At 46.8% G+C, this 27,910-nt stretch overlaps 1 protein-coding gene across 1 annotated transcript; it reads right to left on the bottom strand.

Annotated features, from left to right (window-relative positions):
• Window positions 1–1,792: 1,792 nt before the first annotated feature.
• Window positions 1,793–27,910, bottom strand: Ccdc69 (coiled-coil domain containing 69). The gene is made up of 7 exons (XM_032913089.1): window positions 27,797–27,910; window positions 12,567–12,651; window positions 6,889–6,962; window positions 4,966–5,067; window positions 4,415–4,534; window positions 3,222–3,319; window positions 1,793–2,635 (listed from the first exon to the last, which is right to left on the bottom strand). The coding sequence occupies exons 1-7, from the start codon at window positions 27,842–27,844 to the stop codon at window positions 2,554–2,556; spliced, it is 609 nt and encodes a 202-aa protein (XP_032768980.1). The 5' UTR covers window positions 27,845–27,910; the 3' UTR covers window positions 1,793–2,553.

Consider the following 27,910-nt stretch of genomic DNA (forward strand, 5'->3'; position numbering starts at 1 on the left):
TTTCAGGCCAGCCAAGGATACATAGTGAGAATTTTGTCTCAAAAAAAGGTTAGGAGGATTGGAGAGATGGCTCAGTGGTTAAGAGTATGTCTAGCTCTATCACAAGGGTTCTATTCTCAGCACTTGTGTTGGGAAACCTACAACCACCTCTAGCTCCAGCTTCAGGAAATCCAATGCCTTCCTCTGGACTCTGAAAGGAGACCAAGGCAGGAGGATCAGAAGTTGAAGGCTAGTCTGAGCTACATAATACGTTTGAGATCAGCTTGGACTGAGCGGGGTTTCTGCCTCAATGAAACCACAACAAATGATAAATTTAAAGGCTTTCTTCCCTCAAAGATTATGCAGAGGGGCTGGAAAGATGGCTCAGCATTTAAGGGCACTAGCCGCTCTTCCAGAGGACCCAAGCACTCACACATTGTTAGCTCACAGCCATCAAGAACGCCCAGCAGACAAAAATCCCATACACCTAAAATGATTTCTTTTAAAATTATGCAGCGGAATTGTGACAGCCGCACAAATCTCACCTCCTCCCACAGCTACACTCACTTATTTTTGTCCCAGCCACTCCCTGTGACCATTCTGTGACCCTAGTGCTCCCTCCCGGACTCTTCTTTCTGGGCTATACCCCTGTTTCTTTTCTGAGCAGGACTCTGAAAGGCCCCACTCTTGATGGCAGGGGAACCCAAAGGGACTCTCCCTGTGTCCTGGAGAGTCAAGACTAGAGACTTTGGTTGGCCATTTCTACAAAGCCTCTTCCTTTCCATAGTGTGCATGTGCACACACACACGCACGCACGCACGCACGCACGCACGCAAGCACGCACGCACACACGCAGTTAAGAACACCTGATGCTCTTCCAAAGGACTAGCACCCATGTCAGATGACTCACCACTTTTGACTCCAGCTCCAGGGGAATCTGACACCTAGTTCTGGCTTCCGCAGGCACCTGCACACACATGGCACACCCTCACACACACGTGCACATAAACAAAAACAAACCTTCTTTTAAAAAAGTATGTAAGACCTCCTCTGCAGCCCACCAGAGGTGACTCTTCTGACAAATTCAGTATAAAAAAAGTGATCTATTCAAAGATGGCTACCCGAGCTATTCCAATTAGAATTCTTTTAGGGGGTGCTCAGAACAGAAAACTACCTAAATCCCTTACACCAGTGATTCTCAACCTTCCTAGTGCTGTGACCCTTTAATACAGTTCCTCATGTGGCAGTGACCTCCAGCCATAAAATCATTTTGTTGCTACTTCATAACTGTAATTTTGCTGTTATAAATTGTAATGTAAATATCTGATATGCAGGATATCTGATATGTGACTGCCACAAAGGGGTCTCAACCCACATGTTGTGAACCACTGCCCTACACTGAGGAAACTGTAAGACATACCTTCTAAGAACATACCACAGAAGAGGATTAGCGTGTCCTGACATAGGTAGTTTGAATAGGACATGTCCCCCATAGATTCACATGTGTTAAACGCACGGTCCCCAGCTGGTGGCGTTGTTTAAGAAAGTTTAGGAATCTTTAGGCTACTTCCTTGCAGAAGGAAGTACGTTGATGGGGGTGGGCCTTGAGGCCTAATAGCCTTGTCCTTGACTTCCTGATTGCTGATGTCATGTGACTAGGAGGCCTCATGTTCCTGCCACCTTGATGAACTCTATCCCTGGAGAACCCCAAGCTGAAACAAGCCCCTCTTCCCTTACGCTGTTTTTATCAGAGCGTTTTATTACAGCAAGGGGAAAGTAACCAAGACAACAGAGAATGAAGTATACCCTCACTGAAAAGGACATGAAAAATAGAGTTTTATTTTAACAAAAAAAATTTAATTTTCACATTAAAACCTTAGATAAATATACTTAAATATAGTAACAGTGCTTAGCTCTATAGCAGATTCAACCCCTTATCGGGATGGGTGTGGTGGTACGTGCCCATGTTCCCAGCACTCAGGAGGCTGAGGCAGAGTGACTTTGAGTTCAAGGTTAGGCTATGTGTTGAGACCCCTCTCATTAAAAACAATACTGTGTTCCTTTTTCTTGAATTGTGTCTTTTACCGTTTTTTCTCTGAGTCAGAGTTATGGGTGTGGCACTAAGAACTTGATAGGTCGGTGACTTGTCAGCAAAGGTGATGGTCTGGGATTGGGGCTGCCCCTCTTTGTCCCATGGTACAAATGGCTCCAGCTGCCATGGGAGACGTCTTGAATGCTCTCATGAGGACAGAGCAAAGGGACGGAGATAACTACCTGCTTGTTCCCTGGGCCGACTAAGGAAAGGCACTTCGAGGGGTGGTCTTGGTGCCCCAAGTTTCCCCACCAGCTTTGTAGGAGCTCTCCCCACCCCCACCCCCCACCTCATCCATCCTGGGAGAAGAATGGAGTGGCTTTTGCTCTCTTTTTCACAGAGTCTTTGGAGGGAGCAGTGAGTCTCAGAACCATGGTAGGCCCAGTCCCTGCTCCTTCCTTTACACTGAGGGCAGAGGCCTTTGAAGCGTATCAGAGGGCGAGGTAAGATGGAGGAGGTGCTGGCCTCTAGTACTCAGATATTCAGTGGCTTCTCCGTCTGTTGCAGCAGTGGCCATTCTGTGACTCCTTTTCGAGGTCCTGAAGTAGGTCTTTCCGGAGCTGCCTGTGGTACAGACAGAGCAAGGGTTGCCTGATGGAGCAACTATTACTTGAACTAACCGGTTCCCTCAGGAAGCCTTCCTGAGGGGGAGTCATCATCATCTCTCTCCAAGGTGTTTCCCCCAACCCCAGCTGCCTATCTGTATGTGAGGGGTGATTTTCTCTGTGGTCCAAGTGTCAACTCCTCACAGGTCGGAGCTCTGGGTGGCTCCAGGTTGAGCCTCCCTGCCTAGCTGGGTCACCTTGGGTGGCATGGAGTTTCGGTTTCTTCACCAGCAAATGGGCATCCAGAGGAGGATTCCACCAGAAAATATGTCACGCATTCAACAGCCCATGACACGAGATAATCAACACTCACTTACAAATCCTCAGGACCGATTTGTTCCGCGCATGCCTGCTTAGGTAGACTGTTTCCTGTTTCCTGTTTCTCATGTTGAAACACTGGGCTTCCCGACTCCCAAGGAAAGAGGAGTCACGTTCCCAAGACAGGTCCTGGGGCCACTTGTCGATCCAGTCCCCAGACTCTACCAGGTCCCTCCCAGCTGGAAGTTTTGGCCAAAGGAATGGGATGGGAGGAAGGAGACAGCTACCTTGACATGGCCAACCTGTTCCTAGCTTGGAATTGTAGGTCCTCAACCTCCTGCTGCAGGGTGGTGTTTTTCAGCGCTAAGATCAGATTTTTTTCTTTCTGTAACAAACCAAGGAGCTTGGAATGGAGTGGCTCACTCACTCTCGGCACAGTGGGCATCACCACCTCTCCCCTGGACACTGATTCATTCCAGATGGGCATTCCACTTTATGGAGCAAGAAGCCAACTGGAAACAAGGTCAGAGTTAAGATGGACTGTCCACTTGGCTTTTGCTACTGTAGAGGGTTAAAAGCAAAGCAAAAAAAAAAAAAAAAAAAAAAAAACCCAGGGCTGGTAAGATGGCTCAATCAGGCCTGGAGAGATGGCTCAGTGGCTAAGAATGCTGGCTACTCATGAAGAGGACCCCGGGTTGATTCCCAGCACCCACATGGCTTCTCATAACTGTCTGTAACTCCAGTTCATTGGATCCGATGTGCATTGGATCCCATGTTCATGTGGCACACAGACATACATGTGGGCAAAGCTCTCACACACACAAAATAAAAATAAACCTTAAATAATTCTTTAAAAAGGGTTTTAAAAAGAGGTGGCTGGGGACAAAGGGTGTTTCCTGCCAAGCTGGACAATCTGAGTTCAATTCCAGCAACCAGCATGGTGAAAGGAGAAAACTTACTCCTATAAGTTGTCATCTGACTTCTTCTACATGTATGCCATGGCAAACACACACCACCCATACATACACAAAATCTATCTATCTATCTATCTATCTATCTATCTATCTATCTATCTATCTATCTATCTATCTATCTATCTACCAACCAACCAACTAAATAAAAACCCAAACAAACCAAATCCACATTTGACAGATCCTAAGAGTAATGCTGGCCCAGGGTTCTGAGACCTCATTTCTGGGTCTTCAAATGGAAGCCTAGCTCCCCAGTTCACCATTACTAAGGCTAGCCTCTTTGTCTGCCTGGCCTGTGGGCCTCACCTCCTTTCTTAGCCTCTGCCTGCAGTGTGATGGCTGTCACCCTTCCTGAGGAGCTAGGCTGCTGGGGCCCAGTGCTGCTCTAGTTGCAGCAACCTGAGGGCCTAAGAAATGACAGGAGTCAGGTGACTGACTCCTTCAAGAGTGGCAGAGCCAAGCTGGCAGGGGAGGGATGAGGGATGGGGGTGAGGGGCCCCAGCACTGACCAGCATCTCCAGGAGGAAGAGCTGCTTCTCGAGTTCATGAATTCGCTCATTCTTCATCTCAATAACATGGTGTAGACTCTCCAGCTCTTGCTCCCAGAATGGGCCAGGGCTCCCATAATCCTAGAGAAGGACACCAAAGGGCCCCATCAATCAGTGTGGAGGGACATGAGTCCTCTCTTTTCCCCAACCTCCCAGAAGCTCACTGCATTGGTCTTGTGTGATTTCATGGTCATGCTGCATTTATTTCTCGGATCTCCTCCCAGGGGCACTCTCTGAGGCATGTGCCTGGTAGGCACACAGCTGTAGTTTGGTAGGCTGACATGCTACCCCCCTGTGTCAGGTTGGCTAGTTGCCCCAAGTTCTCTCTGGACCCTATATAGAGCTGTGTGCTCCACCATTTGTCTGCTTCTCTCAGTGTGAATTGAGGACTCTCATGCTTCTGGGCTCTTGCGAAAGGGAAGTTGTCAGGTTTGAGGCTTGCTCTCTAGGGTTGTGCCTGCCCACCTTCCCATAGCATCAGGAATAAAGGTCTGCCAGTGTTCTATACCTACCTGGATGTGGTTTCTATAGAGTCGGCTAAGGATGGACCCGTCCACCTTGTTCATCTTGGCTTGTCTGGCCTCTTGTGGTGGGACATGAATTGCACAGGTGTTCTGGGGAAGGGAGCAGGAGGGAGATAGCAAAGAGTCTGGCCTGTCAAGGTAATTCTTACTATACCAGAAAAAAACAGGAGGGCTAAAGTTCTTCATTGTGATTCTGGCCTACACCATATACTGCACAGCAGAGCAGGCTGAATCCATTGCATCTAAGTCTTGAAACACTCCTGGACCACCTCTCACTGTAGAGCTTTTAATGGCACATGTGATGGTTGATACTGATTGATGACTTTACAAGATCTAGAGTCAACAAGAGGAAGAATCATTTTTTAATTTTTTTTTTTGAATCTGAGTGGCACAATGCTATGGGCCAGCATCAAGGACTGAATAAAGAGGGCAGAGCAAGCTGTGCACCAGTGTCTGTCACTCTCTGCTGGGTGCAACTCAACCAGCTGCCACATCTTCCCACCATAATGGAATGACTCAAACCATGAGCCAACATGATGCTTCCTTCCCGAAGGTGCTTTTGGTTAGGTATTTAATTGGAGTAGTAAGAAAAGTTAACTCTAACTAATACTGATCCCTAAACTCTTGGGGTGACCAATGTCAACTTATATCCAAAGCCCAGCCATGTCGAGCTCTACTTGTCTATGCAGTGGCTCAGCATCACACCCTACCCCAATCTCAGGGCATGCTCTCTCTCTATGCCTTTCCTCTGACAGAGATCTCCTCAGCCATTCTCCTTGTGGCAGAGTCCTACCTCTTCCTATGCTCCCAGGCTCAGTCCTACCATATGGCCCTTGCCACACACACTCCCCCCTTCCTCACCCTTGGCCTCCTGGACTTCCTTAGACAACTTGTTTCTTCCCCTTCCTCCATGCTTTTGAGCAAGTCGCTTGATACTGCTTAGGACTTTCTTCCTGTGATTCCTCACTGAAGCATCCCAAGCATCTTCCAGGTAGACCACCCCTCTGGGAAGTCTCTCAGAATGCCTTCAGTCTGTGCCATCTCCAAGATCCTCCTGACAGTCCTTGGAAAGTGCTCTACTTCCCTCTCTGTTGCTCTGGGATAAAACACCCCAACACAAAGCAACTCAGGGGCCAAAGAGGACTCATTTCAGCTTGAGTCCTGTCCATCATTGTGGGGAAGCCAACCTCCCCACAGGCAGGAACATTAAACAGCACAATCACAGTAAATAAATAGACACACAGAGAAATGAATGTATACTTGGTCACTCGCTTGCTTGGTTGTGCTCAGTGTGACCTCCCCACCCTGGCATAGTTCTGGACCCCTCTGAATTCCCTGGGGATTGGGTGTTGTCCACATCAGGCTGGTCTTCCCAGTTAGCTTAATTGAGACAATACCCGACAGGACAATTGTCAGTGCAGACAATTACTCATTAAGACTTCCTTCCCATGCTATTCTAGGTTATGTCAAGTTGACAATTAAGAAGAAAGCTGATGCGTTGGGGATATGGCTCAACACCGCCTTCTCTTCCAGAGGACCTCAGTTCAGTTCCCGGCACTCACATGATGGCTGCCTATAGCTCTTTCCAGACGGACAAGTGATGCATAGACACACTTACAGACAAAAACATAAACATAAAATGACATAATGATAAAATTAATTAGTAACCCCTCTCCCATAACACCCAAAGCAGATAACCACCACAGAGAAGGAGGCCAATCTTACTTGCAAGCCAAGGCCCCTTAACCAACTATCTGGTCATCACATCAAAGGGCCAGGACACATGGAAAGCAAGTGCTTCAGTCCCCTATAATCTAGGCATCATTTTTGGTTACTTGGTGGGGAGGTGGCCCACATGGCTTCCTTGTGATTTCTCCATTTCCCACACCCAAATGGCCAGACCCTTCTCACCTGCAATGAGGCTTTGGCCTCTAGGACGCAGTCACTAAGAGCATCTTTCTCCTGTGCATTCGATGTCTGCTGGACTGTGAAGAAAGGAGAGCTCTATAAACTCACTTTCTCCCAAAGCCTCCATCTAGTTCTTCTAGTATAGAAGGTTCTGATGATCACATAGGGCTTACAGGACCCAGGAGCTGAGCAATCGTCTTCTTCATCTTTCTCTTTCCCACGCTGGCTCATGAGCTGTGCTGGCTAGAGTTTATTATCAACTGGATACAGTCCAGAGCCACTTAAGAAGGGGGAACCTGGGGCTGGAGAGATGGCTCAGTGGTTAAGAGCACTGACTGCTGTTCCAGAGGTCCTGAGTTCAATTCCCAGCAACCACATCACATGGTGGCTCACAACCATCTGTAATGGGATCTGATGCCCTCTTCTGGTGTAGCTGAGGACGGTGACAGTGTGCTTATATAAAATAAATAAATCTTTGAGAGAGAGAGAGAGAGAGAAAGAGAGAGAGAGAGAGAGAGAGAGAGAGAGAGAGAGAGAGAGAGAGAGAGAAAGCCTCAACTGAGGAATTGGCAGGACCACATTGGCCTGTGAGTAAATCTACAGAGCACTGACTTCCAATCGATGTGGGAGGGTTCGGCCCACTGTGGTAGGGCAGGTGGTAAGAAATTAGCTAAGCACAGGTAAGTGAGGGCCAGTGAGCAGGCTAGCAATCAGCATTCTTCCAGAGATCCTGTCTCCAGGTTCCTGCCTTGAGTTCCTGCCTGACTTCTCTCAATGATGGGAGTGTGACCTAGAAATTTAAGCCAATATAAACCCCTTTCTCTCCAATCTGCTCCTGGTGAAAGCATTTCATCCCAGCTATGGAAAGAACGCAGGACCGGAGATAGAGAAAACATTTGTAGTGCTTAACAAATCCCTGGGAAACAGAAACATCTCCTCCTGGGAGAGAGTGATCCCCACCAGAGCAGGAGGGCACTATGCTCCTGAAGCTCAGGTGCAAAGACCCTGTAGCAGGCATAATGGCATCCTGCTGCAGCAGGCCAGGGGACAGGTGTACACTTGAGGCTGGGTCATGGAATCACAAAAAGGACAGAGCCTGTGGCAGGAATCCCCAAAGTTCTGCCTCCTCTCTTCAAGACAGAGAGACTGTTAGAGGATGATAGCAAGTGACTCAAAGTCATTACCCTCAGCTGTGAAGTGGGACGAAGAAGTTCTACCTGGTTGTCTGTAAGGGCAGGACCCAGGGGAAAGAGACCAGGTCTTCTCAGGTAGGCAGCACAGAGTGCTGAAGATTGGCCCATCCCACAATGGGTCTGGTAAGACTTACTTACCACTCCCCCTTCCCACAGACCCCGTTGGGACCCCATCTAATCTGACTGATCGTTCAGAAATAGTGAATCAATGAGTAGGCAGTGAAATGTAACAGAGGTGATGGGAAGAGGGAATTAATTACAGCCCAAGGCCAGGGCCATAGAGAGCAGCATCATAGGAGAGAGAGCTCATAGCCAGATACGGCGGCTCATACCTGTAATCCCAGTAGTTGGAAGGCTGAGATAGGGGGATCACCAGAAGTTCAAAGCTAGCCTAGGTTGTAGAGACTGTAATGGTTTGCATATGTTTAGCCAAGGGAGTGGCATTATTAGAAGGTGGGGCCTTGTTGGAGTAGGTGTGTCACTGTGGGGGTGGGTTTGGAGACCGTCCTTCGAGCTGCCTGAGGATGCCCAGTCTGTTCCTGGCTTCCTTCAGATGAAGATGGAGAATTCTTAGCTCAGCCTGCACCGTGCCTGCCTGGATGCTGCCACACTCTCACCTTGGTGATAACGGACTGAACCTCTGAACCTGTGAGCCAGTCCCAATTAAATGTTGTCATTTATAAGACTTGCCTTGGTGATGGTGTCTGTTCACAGCAGTAAAACCCAAACTAAGACAGAAACCTTGTCTCAAAAAAACAAAACAAAATGAAACAGACCCCAAACGAACCCAAACCTAACCCAACCAATCAACCAAACAACCAAACAAAAAAACCAAAACCAAAACACACATCTTTTATCCCAGTGCTTGGGAGGGTAAGTCAGGAAGTTCTCAAGGAGTTTGAGGCCAGCCTGGTTTACATAGCAAGTTCCAGGTCAGCTAAGGCTACACAGTGAGATCTGCCTCAAACAATGATACCAACCAACAGCAACAAAAATGCCATTGCTTGGGTTAAGTAAGGCCTCCCTATGATGATCTGAGTTTGATACCCAAGACCCAAGAACTGACTCCCACAAGGAGTCCTCGGACCTCCACATAACACATGTGCTGTGGTATGCACTCACCTACACACACACACACACACACACACACACACACACACACACACACACACACACACACACACACACATACATACACTATATGGGGGGAAAAAGAAAGCAGAAAAATAGGACGAAATTCTGACTACCAGGAAGATTAAATTGGCATGCTCCTGGGCTTCATAGTGGGTCACTTGGCATCTGTATATTTATTGTACTAAATATTATTAAACCAGTGTCCACAGATTTTCCCATGTAGGTAGAGACGGTGGATCTTAGACACTGACCAGATGCTGAACTTAATGTCAGCTGCCCTCCAGGGATTCAAATTCTATTGCCAAACATTCTGTGCCAATATTACAATGTTTCAAGGGTTTGAAACTTGTTCAGACCTCTGTCCTAGTTACTATGTTTCTGGGAAGAAGGATTGAATGCCAAAGGGGAAGCAAATCTTCATGAAAAGGTCCACTTTTAAGGACCAAATCTAGATTTCTAGACTTGCAGGAACTGAGCAAACACACAGGGGTTATTGTCTAAACTTGCTTTTCCCATCAGACATGGCCTTACCTTGTAGCCATGCTGGCTTCAATTTCCCTGTCATCCTTCGGCTTCAGCTTCCTGAGTGCTGGATTATGGTAGCCTTCATTTTTGTAGCTATTCTTGGTAACATGCTTGCTACATTGTTAAATGAAAAAAAACAAGGGCTAGAGGGAGGCTCAGGGTCAAGAGCATCTGCTGCTCTTACAGAGGACCAGAGTTCAGTGAGCACAAGTCATAATCTTCTGTAATTCCAGCTGCAGGGAATCTGATGCCCTCTTTTTGCCTCTGAGGGTACTGCATGCACATGGGTCCACACATATACATATACACAAATATTTTAAAGAACAAGATATAAAATTTATACACGAATGCTGTATGATCATGAAAGTTTACAAAGGAAGCAATTTGGAGCCAGGTATGTGGCAGGCAGATCTCTGCCAGTTCAAGGCTAGCCTGGTCTACATAGTGAGTTCTAGGACTTGTTTAGACTTCTGTCCTAGTTACAATGTTTCCAGTTACTATGTAGCCAGAGCTACATAGCAAGACCCTGTCTTGAAAAAAAAAACCAAAAATAATAATTCTGGAATTATTGTTCTGTATATTTTCAATGTCAATTTTAATGCTGTTAAAACGTACATAACTTTCCTAAAGTATCTATATAAATGCTAACAGTACACAAAAATATGTCAACCAATTAGTAGTTATAGAAATGCAGATCAAAAGTTCAATAAACCAGGCACGGTGTTATGCTCCTGTCACTCCAGTACTTAGGAGGCTGAAACTAGGCTGGTTGACTTAGTGATATCCAGTCTTAAAAGCAAACACATTGGCTGGGTGTGGTAGCACATGCCTTTAATTCCAACACTCAGGAGGCTGAGGCAGGAGAATCATTGCAAGCTGCAAGCCAGGCTGGGCAATTAGTAAGTTCCAGGCCAGCCAGGGTTACACAGTGAGATTAATGTCTCAAACAATAGCAAATGAACAAGAAAACAAAACCAAACAAGACACGCACAATGAGATGCCACTTTGTGCTCACCACAGTGATGACAGAAATGGGCAAACAATACACATTCACAAGGCTGGGGAGCCACTGGGACCTTCACACCTTACTGGGAAGAGCATGAAGTAGGATAGCTGCTATGGGAAAATAGTTTGGGAGTTTCTCTGAAGGTTAAGTATAGAAATATCACATTTTCCTTCTACATGTAAAGAGAGATGAAATAAAAAAAAACACCTGTTGAAGTAAGTACTTGGGCTAGTGGTACCATTCATAGTGGCTGGAGGTAAAGACAGCTTGAATATCCATGATGAATAAGTAAAGTATGGTACGTCCATTCAGTGGAGTATTAGTCAGCCATAAAAAAGAAATGGAGTCCAGATGTATGTTGTAACATGAAAGCATCTTGTTGGGTGAAGTAAGCTAGGCTGTCTAATGTCATTTATATGAGTCTGATGCCATGAAATCAGAGAACAGGTTAGCAGTTGCCAAAGGCTGGTGGGAAGATAAGGAGTGACTACTGCTGGGTGTTTCTTTTTGGGGTGAGGAGAAGAATGTTCTTGAACTGAGTAGTAGTAATGATTGCATTTACAATGCACTTAGTGGATTGTAAGTGTGCTTAATGTCACCAGTGTCACACATACCAATGTTGTATGTGTGTTTTGCCAATCTGGAAAAATAAGTATACATGAACTTGGTCATTTTAATTGTAAGTTATTTAAAAACTATTAATGTGACAAAACTCTATTTAATAAAAAAAAAAAACCCTTAGTTTTTAGTGTCTGTGTGTGTCTGTCCGTCCGTCTGTCTGTGTGGGGGTTTATGTATATAACTGCAATACCTGTGGAAGCCACAAGAGGGCCGTCAGAATTGGAGTTACAGGTGGTTGTAAACTTACAGATGTGGGTGCTCAGGTCCTCTGGGAGAGTAAGATACAGTATCAACTGCTGAGCCATCACTCCAGGTTTTGCTTCATTGTTTTAAAGACCAGTTTTTGCTGTGTCTCTCAGTTGGCTTGTAACTCACGATGTTGCCCAGACTGGCTTCAAACTTCACTGGCCTCTTACCTTTAGCCTCGTGTGTAATGGAATCACATGGCCATGAGCCATGCCTGACTATCCTAGACATAATTTCTTTTATGTTTGTGTGTGTATATGGTGAGTGTAGTGTGTGCATGTATATGTGTATGTGTTGAGCACAGACACATGCAGAGGTCAGAGGCTAACCTGATGCTGACCTTGTGTGCCACTGCATACAGTAGGTTAGTTGGCCAGTGAGATTCTGGGGATTCTCTTGTCTCCACCTCCCATCTCACCATATGAGAGCAGAATGGACGCACACTGTGGCCCATCTTTACATGGGTTCTGGGGATCTGAACTCCAGTCCTGGCACTTGTGCTTTACGCATTTTACCCACTGAACCGCCTCCCCGGCCTCATCCTAGCCATAAGTTTTAGGTACCATCATTGTATGAACTGAAGGTGGTTGTAAGAAAGTGAACATTTGTATAGGTTTTCTAGATCCTCATCCCCTCCCTTTTTGAGACGTGGTTTGGGGTAGCCTAAACTGACCTGCGCTTTGTGTGTAAAAATAGATTTGCCTTGAGTCCTGACTCTCCTGTTGCTACCATTTCCCAGCTGCTGGGATTATCGATGTATGCTGGTATGCCCCACGTAAGGTGGGTAGACTTCCTCAAGATGCTTTTAAAAGGAAAGAAGAACGGGTGTGAGGGGGAGGATGCTCAAATAAAGGAAAGCAAGGCATGGTGACAGAATGTCAAAGGCACATCCCAAGGAAAATTCCATCACCCCCTCTGAATCCGAAAGGAGCTGCCGGGGCCTCTCCACTTCTCACCTTGCCCAGTCTCCTCATGCCTTCCTGCCAGGATCCTTCCCTCTTTGTCCAGTGTCTCCAGAAGTTCTGTCTGTGTCTCTTCCACCTAGAGTGAAGAGTAGGTCAGGCTTGAGATCGGACGGGCTAAAGCACACCGTCTCTCAACAGCCCACTACATACAGCCTGGGGCTCCTTGGAACTGGGTGATTAGTACCCCACCTCCTCTATGACTGAGGGGAAAGACGGTGAGGCAGGGCAGAAGCCATCTGAGACATAGCAAGCCTAAGAGGTCCTGTCATCCTAAGGTGCAGAGAAGTTACCAGAAGACTGCCTAGGTAGAAAGGTCCTAGGAGTCTTGTATTGCTGATGTTTCTTCCACAGGGCAGGACTGGCCTCTGCTGGTCTACATGAAGCACCCCATTTTTCATGCTGCTTCAAGTTCTAAAAGTTACAAGTCACTTCTGCCTCTTGGTCTCAAGTCCCTCATCTGGGGTCCCACGAGTGAGGTCCCTGGCGTGCCCACAGAGACTGGAGAATAGTGGCACTGTCTCTCCAGGCTGACCACTTGCAGCAGTCTCACTGTCTCACACCTGAGACGTGTGGCGGATCCACTGCACTCTGAGAAGGGCGAGATTCAGATGATAGAGTTTATCACAACTGTCCCAGAAGAGCCTGTGTGTTCAGGGGGAGCTCCATTACCCTCCGGCGCTAGTGCTCCGTCATACAAGAGAGTCCACAGTTAAGGATTCTGTAGGTCAGTGGTGGGACCAGCAACATCAGGACAGTTATGTTATCAAAACACACTGCAGTCCTAGAGAGGCGCACATCTGACTCACCATTGTAGAAGAAGTGAGTTTCTGGTAAGTTCATCTAAGCAAACAATATTTTGATGCATTCTGCAGGTCATGAGTCCCTGCCTTCCTGGCGCTATCTGAGGCAACACTCTCCTTGTCTACAGTTCCCTGAGATGTGTTTGCCTAAACCAACAGAGCCCAAAAGACATTCTTTTAAAAGAGTCTTCACGGGACTGGAAAGATGGCTCAGTGGCTAAGAGTCCTCCCTGCTCTTCCAGAGGTCCTGAGTTCTATTCCCAGCACCCAACACCCAACCCTGGTAGCTCCCATCCTCCTGTATCTCCACTGCAGGGGATCTGATCCCCTCTTCTTGCCTCTACAGACAGCCGTGCGTTCATGCACGTGCATGGGAGCACGTGTGTGAAAATAAATCTTAATTTTTATTTATTTATTTATTTATTTTTTGGTGTGTACGGGTTATGTGAAGGTGAGAGGTGTCAGCCCTCACCTGGCAACTGGTTTGAGACAGGGTCTTATCTCTGCTGCATCCTCCAAGCTGGCTGGCCCGTAAGATTCCAGAATTTCTCCTGTTGTTGTCTCTCATCTCACTACAGGAGTGGTGAGATGACAGATGTGTGCCACCAAGTCTGTCCTTACGTGGTTTCTGAACTCAGGTCCTCACGATTGCGTGGCAGATGCCTTATCCGTTGAGTCCTTTCCCCAGCCCCTTACTTTATACTTTAAAATATCATTTACTGGGCTATAGGATGGTTCCATGGGTACAGTCTCCTGCCACTAAACCTGACAACCCGAGTTTGGTCCCCGGGACCCACACATGGAGGAAGGAGAAGCCTGACTCTTGCAGGTCATGGTCTGATTTCACATGTGCAGTGCAGCATGCACGTACCCCTTCCCATACACAAATAAAACATCATTAAAATAAAATCACTTTAATTTATTTGTGCGCACCTGTGTGCATGTGAGTGTGCACATAGGAGATCAAGTAGCTTGTGGAATGGCTTTTCTTCCCTTATCCCTTGGCCTCTGGGAACCAAGCTCAGGTCTTCAGCCTTGGCAGCGGAACCTTCACATACTGTGTTTTCTCATTGGCTCCCACAATTCTTTCAAAAAGCTACTCTGGGAAGTTAGGGAGATGGCTCAGTGGTTAAGAGCACTGACTGTTCTTCCAGAGAACCTGGGTTCAATTTCTAGCATCTGCTTGGCAATTCCTGGGGATTGGAGGCCCTCTTCTGCCCTCCGTGGGCACCCCTAAGCATGAGAGCATCTCCCCCATGCCCAACGCTCCAGATAAAAACAAAAATAAACATTTTTTTAAAGCCACCCATTTAAAGCCAGATATATGTAATCCCAGTACTGGGACAGTAGAGACAGGAGGTCCGGAAGTTCAAAGTCAACTTTGGTAGCACAGTGAGTTTGAGCCTAGGGTACATGAGACCCTCTCAAAGCAACAAACAAACAAACAAATAAACAAACAAACAAACAAACAGAAGCCGCCCAATGTAATGAAACAATCGGTTTTGAACTATGCAGCTTCATCTGCAGAGATTCAAAACTTCAGAACTTTGAAGACTGATTCTGGCTATATTTCCTATGTACAGTTAAAGACCTCAGGCTAGATACTGTTAAGAAAACACATGTACACCTGCCTAAGCTTTTCCTTACTGCTTCCACAGCAAGGGAGGAAACAGGCAGAAGGGATAGAAAGGGCGGGAGAATGAGCTAGGAAGGGGGAACAGGAATTGCTGGGCCTGGCTGCTTGAGTTGGCTTTACTCTGAATTTCCTGTACCACTTTTCCTTATGATCCACGACCTTGACCCCTGATTCACGCAGCCCGATCAGTGCATTAGACTTCGTTTGTGCTTCATTTCTAGATAAATTTTCAAGCCTTTGCCAGTGCATAAGGACCTCTGATCTCATACGCATTATCTATTCTGGATAGACTTAAAAATCTCTCCTAACATCTCCCAGCATGCCAGACAAGTGTTTTACCAGTGAGCTACACCCCAAAAGTGTTTCGCAAAATCACTGGACACTTTATTTAGCAACTGTGGGCGTGTGTTTCTCTCACACATGTGTGAAGGCCAGAGGTCAACCTGTACAAGTCAGTTCTTTCCCTCCACTATGTGAGTCCTAAGGGTTGAACTCAAGTCATCAAGTGCCCTTATACCCAGACTGTTTATTTTTATTATTTATGTGTGTGTGTGTGTGTGTGTGTGTGTGTGTGTGTGTGTGTGTGTGTAAACCGCATGCATACGGGTGCTTCTGAGGACCAGAAGAAGGTATTTTATTCCCAGGAGCTGGCAAATCATCTCTATAGCTCCATGCATTTTTTTTAAGATATGGTCTCATTAGATGCTGAAAAGCCTTTGATAAAATCCAACATCCCTTCATGACGAAAGTCTTGGAAAAATCAGGGACACAAAGGGATACACAATAAAGGCAAAATATAGCAAGCCAATAGCCAACATCACATTAAATGGAGAGAAACTCAAAGCAATTCTACTAAAATCAGGAACAAGACAAGGCTGCCCACTCTCTCCACATCTATTTAATACTGTACCTGAAGTTCCAGCTAGAGCAATAAGGCAACTAAAGGAGACCGCAGGATACAAATTGGAATGGAAGTCAAAATATCGCTTTTGCAGATGATATGATAGTATGCAGAAGTGACCCCAAAGATTTTACTTGGAACTCCTAGCTGATAAACACCTTCAGTGAAGTAGCTGGATACAAGATGAACTGACAACAACAACAACAAAAATCAGCAGCCTTCCTGTATACAGAAGAGAAACAGGCTGAGAAGGAAATCGCGGCAACAACACCCTTCACAATAGACACAAACAATATAAAATAATCTTACTGTAACTCTAACCAAGCAATGGAAAGACCTGTATGACAAGAACTTCAAGTTTTTGAAGAAAGAAATTGGAGAAGGTATCAGAAGCTGGAAAGACTTCCCATGCTCATGGGATCAGTAGGATTAACATAGTCAAAGTGGCCATCTTGCCAAAAGCAACCCACAGATTCAATGCAATCCCCATCAAAATTCCCCTACAAATCCTTGAAAAAAACAATACTCAACTTCATATGGAAAGAAAAAAACAACAACCCAGGATAGCTAAAACAATTAAACAATTCCGTATAATAAAAAGAACTTCTAGAAGGTAATACCACCCCTGATTTCTATAGTAAAAAAACCACATGGTATTGGCATAAAACTGACAAGTTAAGCAATGGAATTGAAGTTTACATACAATGGGGATGCCACTCCAGCTATAAGAGCTTCAACCTACAATCTGCCCTGCCTAAAAAATATGTCGGAATAAAGGTGGCACACGAATTGTGGGGGTGGCTAGCCAATGACTTGTCTAGCTCAAGACCCTTGTCATGAGAAGGGGTCTACCCCTAACACTGCCTGGAGGGACAGGACCCAGAGGCTGGATAGCCCAGAGACCTAGGATAGAACCAAACAGGACTGGCAAAAAAAAGTCAATGAGCTGATTCCTAATGATCACAATAATATTCTGCTATACTCAGAGATTGATGTCTAGCCCAGTTGTCATCAGAGAAGCTCCCCTGAGTAACAGATGGGAACAGATGCAGAGACTCATGGCCGCACATTAGGCAGAGCTTGGGGAAATCCTATGGTAGAGGGGAGGAAGGATTGTAGGAGCCAGAGGGGTCAAGGACATCACAAGAAAATCCACAGAACCTGGGCCAATAGGACTCACAGGGACTGAACTGACAACCAGGCAGCCTGCATGGGACTGACCCTTTGCACATATGTTATAGTTTTATAGCTTGGTCTTCTTGTGGGATTCCTAACTGTGGGAGCAGGGGCTGTCTCTTGTCTCTTATGACTGCTTTGTAGCCCTTTCCCTCCTGCTGGGCTCCTCCTAAGGCCTCACCCAGCTTTAATATGAGGGGAGATGCCTCTTCCTGAAACTTGATAGGCCATGTTTGGTTTATATCTATGGGAGCCTGCCCTTTTTTGAAGAGGAGGAATAGATTGGGGGTGTAGAGGAAGGAGGGACTGGGAGTAGAGGAGGGAGGGGGAACTGCAGTCTGGATATAATATATGAGAGACAACTACATTAAAAAAGAAAAGATATGGTCTCCTGTAGCTCAGGTTGGTCTGAAACTCATGATCCTCCTGCCTCTGTCTCTCAAGTCTTTACTGGTGAATGCCACCAGGCTCAACTGTAGTTGTATTTAACGTCTGATCTTTTGTCTCAGCCAGAAGAGATTAATTGGTGTGGCCATACCCACCATGGCAAAAGGGTTTCAAACCAAACACTCACTGTGTGCCTTCTTCAAATGTGTAGGTGTCATCATAGGTCATGCAGTGAGGTAGGGAGATGGAGTGGCTGTGCCTTTAAATCATTCCAGGCCTCTGCTTCCACTAAGAGACCTTGAGGGTCTTGAACCAACTACTACAGATTAGCAGGAAGGCAACGGGCCAGAAGTGGTGTGTCTAGAAGTGATTCTTTCTCTCGCAGTTCATCCTCGAGTGCAACAAGCCAATCCAGTCATGCTGTGGGTGTGGAGAGCATTGAATCCCTCGGCACCAATGACTGGATCTTGTCATTACTGCTCTTAGTGAGATGGGCCAGTGTGCCCCAAAACAAATGCCCCAAGGGCGTGGGCTCTTTTCCTTTTTTTTTTTTAATACATGTATTTATTTTTATTTGTCTGTGTGTGTGTGTGTGTGTGTCTGTGTGTGCGCTAGCATATGCGTGTGTGCGCATGCATGAACATATGTGTATGCCACAGTGCATGTGTGGAGAACAGAGGACAACTTTGGGGAGTCAGTTTTCTCCACCAGGAGTCCTTGGAGTCATTAGTTTTGGAGGCAAACACCTTTACCTCCTAAACCTTCTCACCAGCCTCAAAGGCTCATTTCTTTCTTAAAAAATTTTTAATTAAAGTATTGATTTATTTACCTATTTATCTATTTAATATGTATGAGTGTTTTGAAGGTTCTGGAACTTGAACCCACATCCTCTGGAAGAGTAGTCAGTACTCTTAACCACTGAGCCATCTCTCTAGCCCCAAAGGTTTTCTTCTTGGTAAAGGGATTGTGAGATGTTTATAAAAATAGCCAAAGTAGGGCAGGTGAGATGACTTAGTGGGTAAGGAGTTTGCTACCAAACCGAACAACTGAATCCAATTCCCAGGACCCACATGATGGAAGGAGAGAACTGATTGTCATATGATGTCTTCCGTACTGCACTTGAGTGTCATGTGTACACATACATACACACACACTCACACACACATTCTCACACTCACACTCACTCACACACAGAGAATAAACAAACAGTATTGTGAAGCTCTGGTTATGTCAAACAAGGAAACTGAAGCATTTCAAATTAGGTTGCACCTTGACAGGGTGGTGTTGCAGGCCTATAATCCCAGCACACAGGAGGCTAAAGTAGGGGAATTGCAGGTTCCAGGCCAACATGAACTACATGGAGAGTTCGAAACAAAAATAGGACGAACTCAGAGCTGGGGAGAGGCTTGCAGTTAAGAGTACTTGCTGCTCTTCCGGAGGACCAGATTTCAGTTCCCAGTACCCACATCGAGTGACTCACAATTGTCCGTAACTCCAGCACTAGGGAATCTGACACTCTCTTCTGGTTTCTATGGGAACCTGCACTCATGTGGCATTCACTTCTATAGACATACACTTATAAAAATAAATCTTAAAAATGAACCCCCACAAGCCAGGCAGTGGTGGTGCATGCCTTTAATTCCAGTGCTCGGAAGGCAGAGGCAGGGGGATGTCATCTGTGAGTTCAAGGCCAGAACAGCCAGGGCTAACAGTGACACTGTCACAAAAAAAACAAAACAAAAACAAACAAGAAAGAGAGAGAGAGAGAGAGAGAGAGAGAGAGAGAGAGAGAGAGAGAGAGAGAGAGAGAACAAAAAGGCATAGTCATATGCTCCAGTCAGAGCAGATCCACGAAGACAAAGACCGTGTAGAGTTAAGCGATGATGAAGACTGAGGTTGTAGATACACCAAGCTCTGAGTTCAAACCCTAAACTCAGCACTGTGTTACCACACGAGCTCCCAGACCTCAGTTCCCTCAGAACAGTAGAAAGCGCCTACACTGACTAGCTCAGTCAACCAAAGAGCTAGCCTCAGGCTCAGGAAGTTCTTGCTGTGTGTCTGAGAAACACGGCAGGAACAGGCCCTGCAGAGCTGTGGCAGACCTCTCAGTCTGCCTCAGATCCTCCCTCACTGCAGAGTGACACCCCAGGCTCCCCACAGTCAGTTCCTCCCCTCCCCTCCCCTATCCCCCTCTTTTGCATTCCTGGGACACTGGGAATTCAGCCCAGAGCCTTGTACATTGTCAGGCACTTTGCCACTGAACTACATCACACTTGAGGGCCCTGACACTTTCTCATACTTAAGCATTAATTCACAGTGCAATTTTTTCCCCAGTTAACACAGGAGTCAGAATTTGCTGAGGGAGTGACGGAGAATACAGAAAAAACGTTAAAAGTAAGATCCTGTGATCCACGGATAAGCCTGGAATACGGCAGTGTATACGATATACCTACCTGCATAACCACATTTGGAACTAGGATATTATGTATGGTCTCTAATATCTTAATTTCTCAGATATTATGCATATAATATATATTCATATATTTTATTATATATTCATTGGCCTGCGAATATTGTAACTATAGTGACTTAAATAAAATATCCTGGGTAACTTAGTTTTTAATCTTAATGTGAGGCATCTAGATTGTTTCTTTCTTTAAAAATTCTTTTCTAGGAACTGGAGAGATGCTCAGCGGTTTAAAGCACTGGCTGCTCTTCCAGAGGACCTGGGTTTGATTCTTAGCATTCACATGGGTTTTCACAACCATTTGTAACTCCATCTCCTGGAGAAGCCAACATCCTCTTCTCAACTTTTTGGGCACCAGGCACACATGTACACACATACACATACATACATGCAGGCAAAGCACCCATATACATAAAATAAATAATGTAAAACCTTTAAACATGCACATATTAGTGTTTGCCTGCATAGACGTCTGTGCACCATGCAAGTGTCTGGTGCCTAAAGAGGCCAGCACAGGGCATCGGATGCCCTGAAATTGAAGTTACAGATGGTCGTAAGCCACCAGACAAGGGCTAGGAATCAAACTTGGTTTCTCTGGAAGAGTGCTCTCACCACTGAGCTATCTCTTCAGCCCTTTATATCCATTTTTTGATCTTTTTGTTTTGTTTCATTTTAAAGATGGGATCTCGAGTAGCTCAGGCTGGCCTTGAACTTGCTGGGTAGTTGACGATGAACTTGTATACATGATCCTCCTGCCTCCACCTCCCAAGTGCTGGGATTACAGGTGTGAACTGCCAAGTCCAATTTTCTTCCTTCTTTTCTTCTTATTTCCTCTCTTCCTTTCTAGGGCTGGCCTGGAACTGTGTAGATCAGGTTTGCCTCACTCACAGACATCCACCTGCTTGTGCTGGGTATAAAATGCCACCACCTCTGACATTATTTTTGTTTTTGTTTTTAAATGTGTTTTATTTTTAAGTGTGTGTGTGTGTGTGTGTGTGTGTGTGTGTGTGTGTGTTAGTATGTGGATGTGAGTGCATGTATCCATGGGTACCAGAAGAGGGTAAAGGATCTCCTGGCTCTAACTGGAGTTGAGAGCTTGGAAAAGCAGTGCATGCTTTTAATCACTGAGCCATCTCTCCAGCCCCTCTATTTCTATTTTTAATGGTCAAATTATGTTCTATGATACACTGGTTTTAAAGGCTTGAACAAGGCTGGGGCATGGTTCAATGGCAGAGATTGTGCAAGGCCCCGAGTCCAGCCATTTTTTAAGTGACTTTTCTCATTGTTGTAACTAAAAAAAAAAACAAAAAAAAAAACACAAGAAGCAACATAACATTGGGATGATAGAGTTCCAGAGCCACAGCCCATTTGGGGCAAGAAAGGCACCGTGGCAGGAGCCTGGGACGAATGGTTCCATTGCTTCTGAAATTAGGAAGCAGACATTTGGACCATAGGAAACCCAAGGCTTGGTATGTTGTAGATGGAGATCAAGTGAGGTCATCTTATTATCCCATCCACCATCAATCTTGTCCTGTGTTTGCGTTGAACAGGGAGGGGGTTGGAGGTTTGACATACCTGGATGTTCAAGCATCACAGAAGAAGTATGTCTGGAGTAGAGGATAGGGGGAGGTACTTGCTTATCTGGAATCCTTCATACCACCCTGCCTCCCAGCAGCCCAGGTCAGAATATACAGACAGACAAATGCCCAGGGCAGTGCTTCTCAACTTTCCTAATGCTGCAACCTATAGAGTGTAGTCTATGCTAAACCAGCTAGGCACCGGTAATGGCAGTCTCGCCGACCCCCTGTGGCCAGCCCCAAGCAGAGGTCTTGCCCTGGTTCTCACAGTGAGCTGCTGCCAAGCCGCTGTCACTTCCCAGGCCATCCATCACCTGTGGGTAGCCTGTAGAAAGCCAGCGGCTGCTCACACTTCCCCTTGACAGCACCAGAGACTCACAATAACTAGCCAGATTTATAACCTTAAATCTCCAACCCCAAAATGCTCACACAAAGAACACAAAACTCAATTGATATAAATTTAAGCTGTACACCTAGATCGGGCAAATGTACCCTACATTACTCTATTTCCCATCTACGAAATCCCCAGTTACTTATGGCTACTAGGGCCACGGGGTTCTGGTTCGGCACTCCTTCTGGTCCCATCTTGTCTCTCCTGTCTCTTCCTCTGTCTCTCCTCTCTGTTTCCTTTTAGCTCTGCCTTTCCTTCCATTGTCCAATCAAAGGCTCTACCCTTATCCAACCAACTAAGATTTCAAGGCACTCTTGAGGGAGCAGAACATACAAACAGCAATCTACAGCAGCAGCAACCCTTTACTACAGTTCTTCATGTCAGGGCGACCTTCCCCAGCCATAAAATTATTTTTTGTTGCCACTTCATGACTGTAATTTTGTTACAGTTAGGAATTGTAATGTAAATGTCGGTGTTTTCTGATGGTCTCAGGTGTCTCTGGTGAAAACATTGCTTGCGCGCAGAGGGGTTGAGAACCCCCTACCCTAGGAGGAGAGGATGCCAGCACAACTGCCACCTCCTATGAGTGTGCTCCCTGGTCCCTGCACACAAGGAGAAGTCCTTTTATTAAACACGAAGAAGATCATTTTGCAGGGCATTTGCAATTGGAAAATGTAGAAGCCAGCACAAAGGACAGGCATGGTACTCCAATGGGCAGATAACACACATCTTAGAGAAGTAGAGCTGGAAGTGTCAGCCAAGGCAGGAGGGTCTCATGTTCTAGAACAACGGGGGTGACATAGTGAGACTCCGTGTGTGAGACTCTCTTGGAATATAACAGTGGCCAACGCACTCACTGAACAGTGGGAAAAGCATAAGAGCCCAGAAGGAAAGAGTTGAGGAGTGGGCCACACCCCAGGTCCTAAGAGGTGTTCCACACATCCTGGGAAGACGGTTCACAGTGCTGACGATGGGACCTTGAGGATGGAAAGCTAAATCCTCGTGAGGTATCAGTCTGCACGGTGGTCACTCAGCGTTATAGCATGTGATCCTACGATTCTAAGGTAGGCTTTGCTTAGCGTTTGCTTGTTTCTTTGTTTGTTTTTGAGACAGTATCTCATGTAGACCAGGCTAGCCGCCAACTTGCTTTACAGTAAGGATGAATTCTTGATCTTCTTGCCCGCTCGTACTCCCCTAGTGCTGTGACCATTGCCATATACCACCACGCCTGCTCACCACGAGCTTCAACCATTGTAAATTTGAGGCTCCCCGACATCTCCTTTCCAGGCAGATTGCAGGTTTCTTTTCATTGTAGGATCTATGAACACACGTGTCAGGGGTAGTCTCGAACACCCAAAGATGCACAAGCTGGGGTCAAACAGCTCTCCTGTACAATTAACAGCATGTTAGGCTGTAGTTGTAGACTCTACGAGCTGACAGGAAGCATAGGCTCAAGCATAACACCCACAGACCAAGGCAAATGTGGGTGCATTTACATGAGGCTGGGGCGGGGTAGGCTCTGAGGGAGAGATTCTAACTTCCTGTAAGTTTAACCACAAATTTAAGAAGCAAAACTAAGGACGTGTATGAGCTCAGAAGGCATAACACCAAAGGGTGTGTGTGTGTATGTGTGTGTGTGTGTCTCAATGGCAATGATTCTTAGGAACTTTTTTTTTCCTGAGTCAGGTTGTTATACAGTATAGCCCAGGCTGCCCTCGAAATCTTTTTATATGGTTGTTTGTTTTTCGAGATTGGGTTTCCTCTGTGTAGCCCTGGATGTTCTAGAACTCATTCTGTACTCCAGGCTGGCCTCAAACTCAGAGATTCACTGACCTCTGCCTCCTATGCATCACCACATCCAGTTCTGTGCAGTCCTGGAGATGGAACCCAGGGCTCTAAGTAAGCAACTCTCTCAGATGAGCTGCAGTCCCGGGCCCTAACTCCCAGGAAGCTTTCTAGTGCATTCTAAGCTGAAAGGTTTAACTGTACAACACAGAAATGTGGCTGAACCTCGTGAGTCTTTGAGATTACTCTGTGTATGGGAGCTTACATGGATCCATCCAGAGATGACTTATGAAAAGCATCATTTTCTGGGTTAAAAACATTAGCTCAGAGGTCGTGTGAGGGCCAGTGCTACTGTGATGGCTGGAGCAGGGGCCATGTGCATCCTAGTATGATGTGTCTCTGCTGGCTGGGGCAGAAGGTACAGCAACGGCTGCGGCATGATCAGGCAGGCAGCTCTTCTCACGCTCCCTGACTAGTATGTCTTTGGCAACCCCAGGGAAAAGGTCAAATGTGCCTGGGACACCCGCCCCCCCTGCATGACACAATTATCCAGCGACAGTCTCATCCCTTCAAGTCCCAGCCAAGGGACCACTGCTTACTCAACTCTTTCTGATATAGGGGCAAAGTCACTGCGACCCAGGTTAGGAGGAAAACACAGGAAGTCCATAAGTGTCAAAGGTGGAGGGCTACAAACGACCAATGCACACACACAAACTGGCTCAACAGGAAAGACAATGGCCAGGACCTTAGGTGGCCATTAAAAAAAGTTTCCACAGGCTGTTTCACGTGGGAAAATGCTGCCGGTAGAGCCATACACACCAGAAGACAGCCATAGGCAATGTTGTCTCGGATTTAGGGCTGCAGAGACAGCGAAGTGGTTAAGAGCACTTGCTGGCTTTCCAGAGAACTGGAGTTCAGGTCCCAGTATTCGTGCTGGACAGCTCACAATCTTCTATAACTACAGCTCCTGGGGACCTGATAGTCATGTGTGCAGAGTGCTGGGATTCAAGGCATGTGCCCCCACCACCCAGCTTAAGTTTGTTTCTTTTTAAAAAAGCAAAGCAAAACAAGAGAAAGCTTTCTTATTAATCCTTTGAGAATTTCATCCACTGCATTTTGCAGAGGCTCTTTCCGAATGGTGAGCTTAGAAGCAGTTTCCAAGTTTCTTCCTACCTTTCTAAGTTTTTAAACTTGCTACTGAAGTGCAGTGATTAGATTTCCCAAACGGACTAGTAAATGTGGGGCTTCTATAACCTCTGCTAGTCTTACTCAAATGGCATCTGGCCTCTGCTTGAACCCCTCTAGTAATGAGGAACTCACTACCCATCCATCCTTCCTTCCTTCCTTCCTTCCTTCCTTCCTTCCTTCCTTCCTTCCTTCATCTGTCTGTCTGCCTATCTGTCTGTCTATCTATCTCTCAACTACTTCCACACAAGAAATGGAAATCTGACTCCCCTTTAGCTTTTCCCAATGACCAAGATCCTACATCCTAGCTCAGCACCCACTGAGCTACATCCCCAGCCCCTGTCCCCAGGATATCAGTCTGTCCTGTCCTGAGAGAGCAGTGACTTAGCTCCAGGCTAGGCCTCTTGGGAAGGGCTAGAGTGTCTGGTTATCCAAGCCACAGAGCACAGAGGTCATCAGATCCTTGGGCCAATGCAATAGAGGTACTAGGGGGATCCTTGACCTAGAGATACTGTCCCAAGCCTGGGGGTGTGGTTCTTGTAAAGGCTCAGCTGTCTTCACTGCCGCTGGCCACCCCACTCTGCACAAGCCTCACATCCTGGCCTTTCTGCAGCTCAGACTTCCCTTAAGCCCTTGGTTTTTATTGCGGGGGGGGGGCTGCTGCCAAACTCCCCACCCAAGAAGCCTTCCTCTCAGTCCGGAGAGAGGCTCTTCTGTGGCACGTCAGGCTAAACCTTGGCCTGGCTCCCAGTTGGCCTTCATTGCATTCCTAAGCACTTGCTCCATGTGATGCATATAGGGGGTCGGAGTGGGAAGTGGAAGGTGAGATGGCATACACACACACACACACACACACACACACACACACACACACACATACATACACACGCTCTCTATGTAGTCCTGACTGTCCTGGTACTTGGTATGTAGACCAGGCTGTCCTCAAATTCACAAAGACTCACCTACCTTGGCCTCCTGAGTTCTGGGATTGAAGTTGTGTGCCACCATACACAACTAGTATGTGTTCTATATTTTTTAATTAAGAAAAACATTAAAAAATTTATATGTATAGGTGTTTTGCTTGCATGTGTCTGTATGTCCCACGCATGCTGGTTGCACGGAGTCCAGAAGGTGTTGGCTCTCATGGTACTGAAACTTCAGATGGTTGTGAGCTGTCCTGTGGGTATTGGGAATTGAACCTGGGTCCTCTGGGAGAACAGCCAATGCTTTCAACCACTAAGCCATCTCTCCAGACCCCTATCCTTCTCCGGGCAGTCATCCTACCATTCAGCTCTCATATCCTCTCTGAGCCTTAGAGTCTACACCTGTAATGGGGGAAGCTTCATTCCACAGCTCAATATGGTTCCCAGGGCCTTCCTGACACAGAAGAGGAAGTGAAAATACTTAGGGAGTGTCATCATTGTGGTTTGACTCTTGTGACCCTGAACCTCTATTCTAGAGTCCCATCTCCCAGGGGTATTGGCAGGCTGTGAAGATATACTGGGTGCTCACGGCTTGACACCTGCATTGGAAATGAAGCAAAAACACCAGCTAGGAGGGTTAGGGACAGGTGGAAACTTAGACAAAAGGCAGCCCATTGCCTTGCTAACAGGCACTATGAGCAAAGTCACACAGGTCTAAGGCAGACATGCTAGACTGTTTGAGGCAGCAAAAGTGAAGGGCTTTGCAACTATCAAGAAGTCACTAGAAGACAGGTATGGTAGGCAGGCCTATAATTTCAACATTGGGGAGGCTAATTAAAATTGAAAGTTTGGGGCTAACCTAGGCTATATATTGAGACCTTGTCTAAAAATCCTAGACAAAAACATCCAGCCTGCTGTGATGGGGCATGGTAATCCCAGCATTGGAGAGGCAAGTGTAAGGCCAGTTTGGGTACACATTAAGTTTGAGGACAGCCTGGGCTACTCAAGACCCTGTCTCAAAACGTGGGGGTGGGGGAGAAAACACACACACACACATACACACACACACACACACACACACACACACACACACTAAGTTAGGGACAGGTAAACAGAGATAACAGGGAGACTAATGAGCTTAAGTTCATTGCAAAATTAATCATTTTCACAGTGGGGACTGATTAAGTTCACGGGCTGTTCATCCCCACCAGGAGTAGAGAGACTGACAGAACAAACGACTAGAACTCCAAGGTCCCTGTTCCCTTCTCTGGGCCTCCTGCTGTCCTCAGAGTTCTGGCCCTGGATCCAGGCTCTGACCTCCTGACGCTTTTCAGACCTCAAGGGGCAGAAACCTGAGTCAGTCTCTTGGGCTCTAACCCAGCTTCAGGGCCCTGGGGGGAGGGACAGGAAGGGAGGAGAGAGCTGCAGGAGACTACAAATCGACTCCTTCTTTGGCCCCTCCCAGTTACCCTAAGAGCAGCCCACGCACCGCTCTGAGACCGCAGGAAGCCCTGACCCTCTTCCTAGGCTCTAAAGGGTGCCGTGATCCCAGGCAAAACTTGTTAAAGAAGCAAGCTGTGTCTAGTAGCCGTTGGGCATACCGGGGTGCTTGTCTCCAACAGGTCTCAGGTGATGCTGGCGCCGTATGGCTCTGGACCACTCAGAGACTGCCGGCCTTAGACCTTAGCTCAAGGCTCAGAAAGGTTAAGAGTCTCGTCCTCCGCCATACAGTGACGGCCCCTACACTGAAGGCCACCTGCCACAGACACACCAGTCATCTCCCCGCGGGGACAGCAGGGTCAGCTGCAGTTTTATCTGGGACTGAGTGTGTTAACTTGGCTGCTGGCTGCCGAGTTGGCTCGACACGGGCGGGGACAGAGCACCCCCCTTCCCTGCACCCGGGTCTCCGTGCCTGCCCCCCTCCGACTGTTGTCCATTTGCCGTCCCTCTGAGCGCCCCCCAAGGCAGACCTCCGTGTGCGGGCTCCCGGTACCTTCTCCGCGCGCTTGCCGCGGCTGTGCCGGCTGTGCCTGCAGCCCATCCTGATTCGTGCGTCCTGCCGGCTGTGACTCTCAATCGCCCGGAGCTGCAGCCGCGCCGGCTGCGC

The sequence above is a fragment of the Rattus rattus genome, chromosome 9 (assembly GCF_011064425.1).
Source record: "Rattus rattus isolate New Zealand chromosome 9, Rrattus_CSIRO_v1, whole genome shotgun sequence".
In the NCBI taxonomy this organism is placed as follows: domain Eukaryota; kingdom Metazoa; phylum Chordata; class Mammalia; order Rodentia; family Muridae; genus Rattus; species Rattus rattus.

Excerpts from the sequence above, each read along its gene's own strand:
- Ccdc69 (XM_032913089.1), bottom strand. The coding sequence starts at position 27,844 with ATGGGCTGCAGGCACAGCCGGCACAGCCGCGGCAAGCGCGCGGAGAAG. Across the intron at positions 12,652-27,796 it reads GCGGCAAGCGCGCGGAGAAG|GTGGAAGAGACACAGACAGA; the intron begins GTACCGGGAGCC and ends TCTTCACTCTAG. Across the intron at positions 3,320-4,414 it reads TCTTCCTCCTGGAGATGCTG|AAAGAAAAAAATCTGATCTT; the intron begins GTCAGTGCTGGG and ends GGTTTGTTACAG.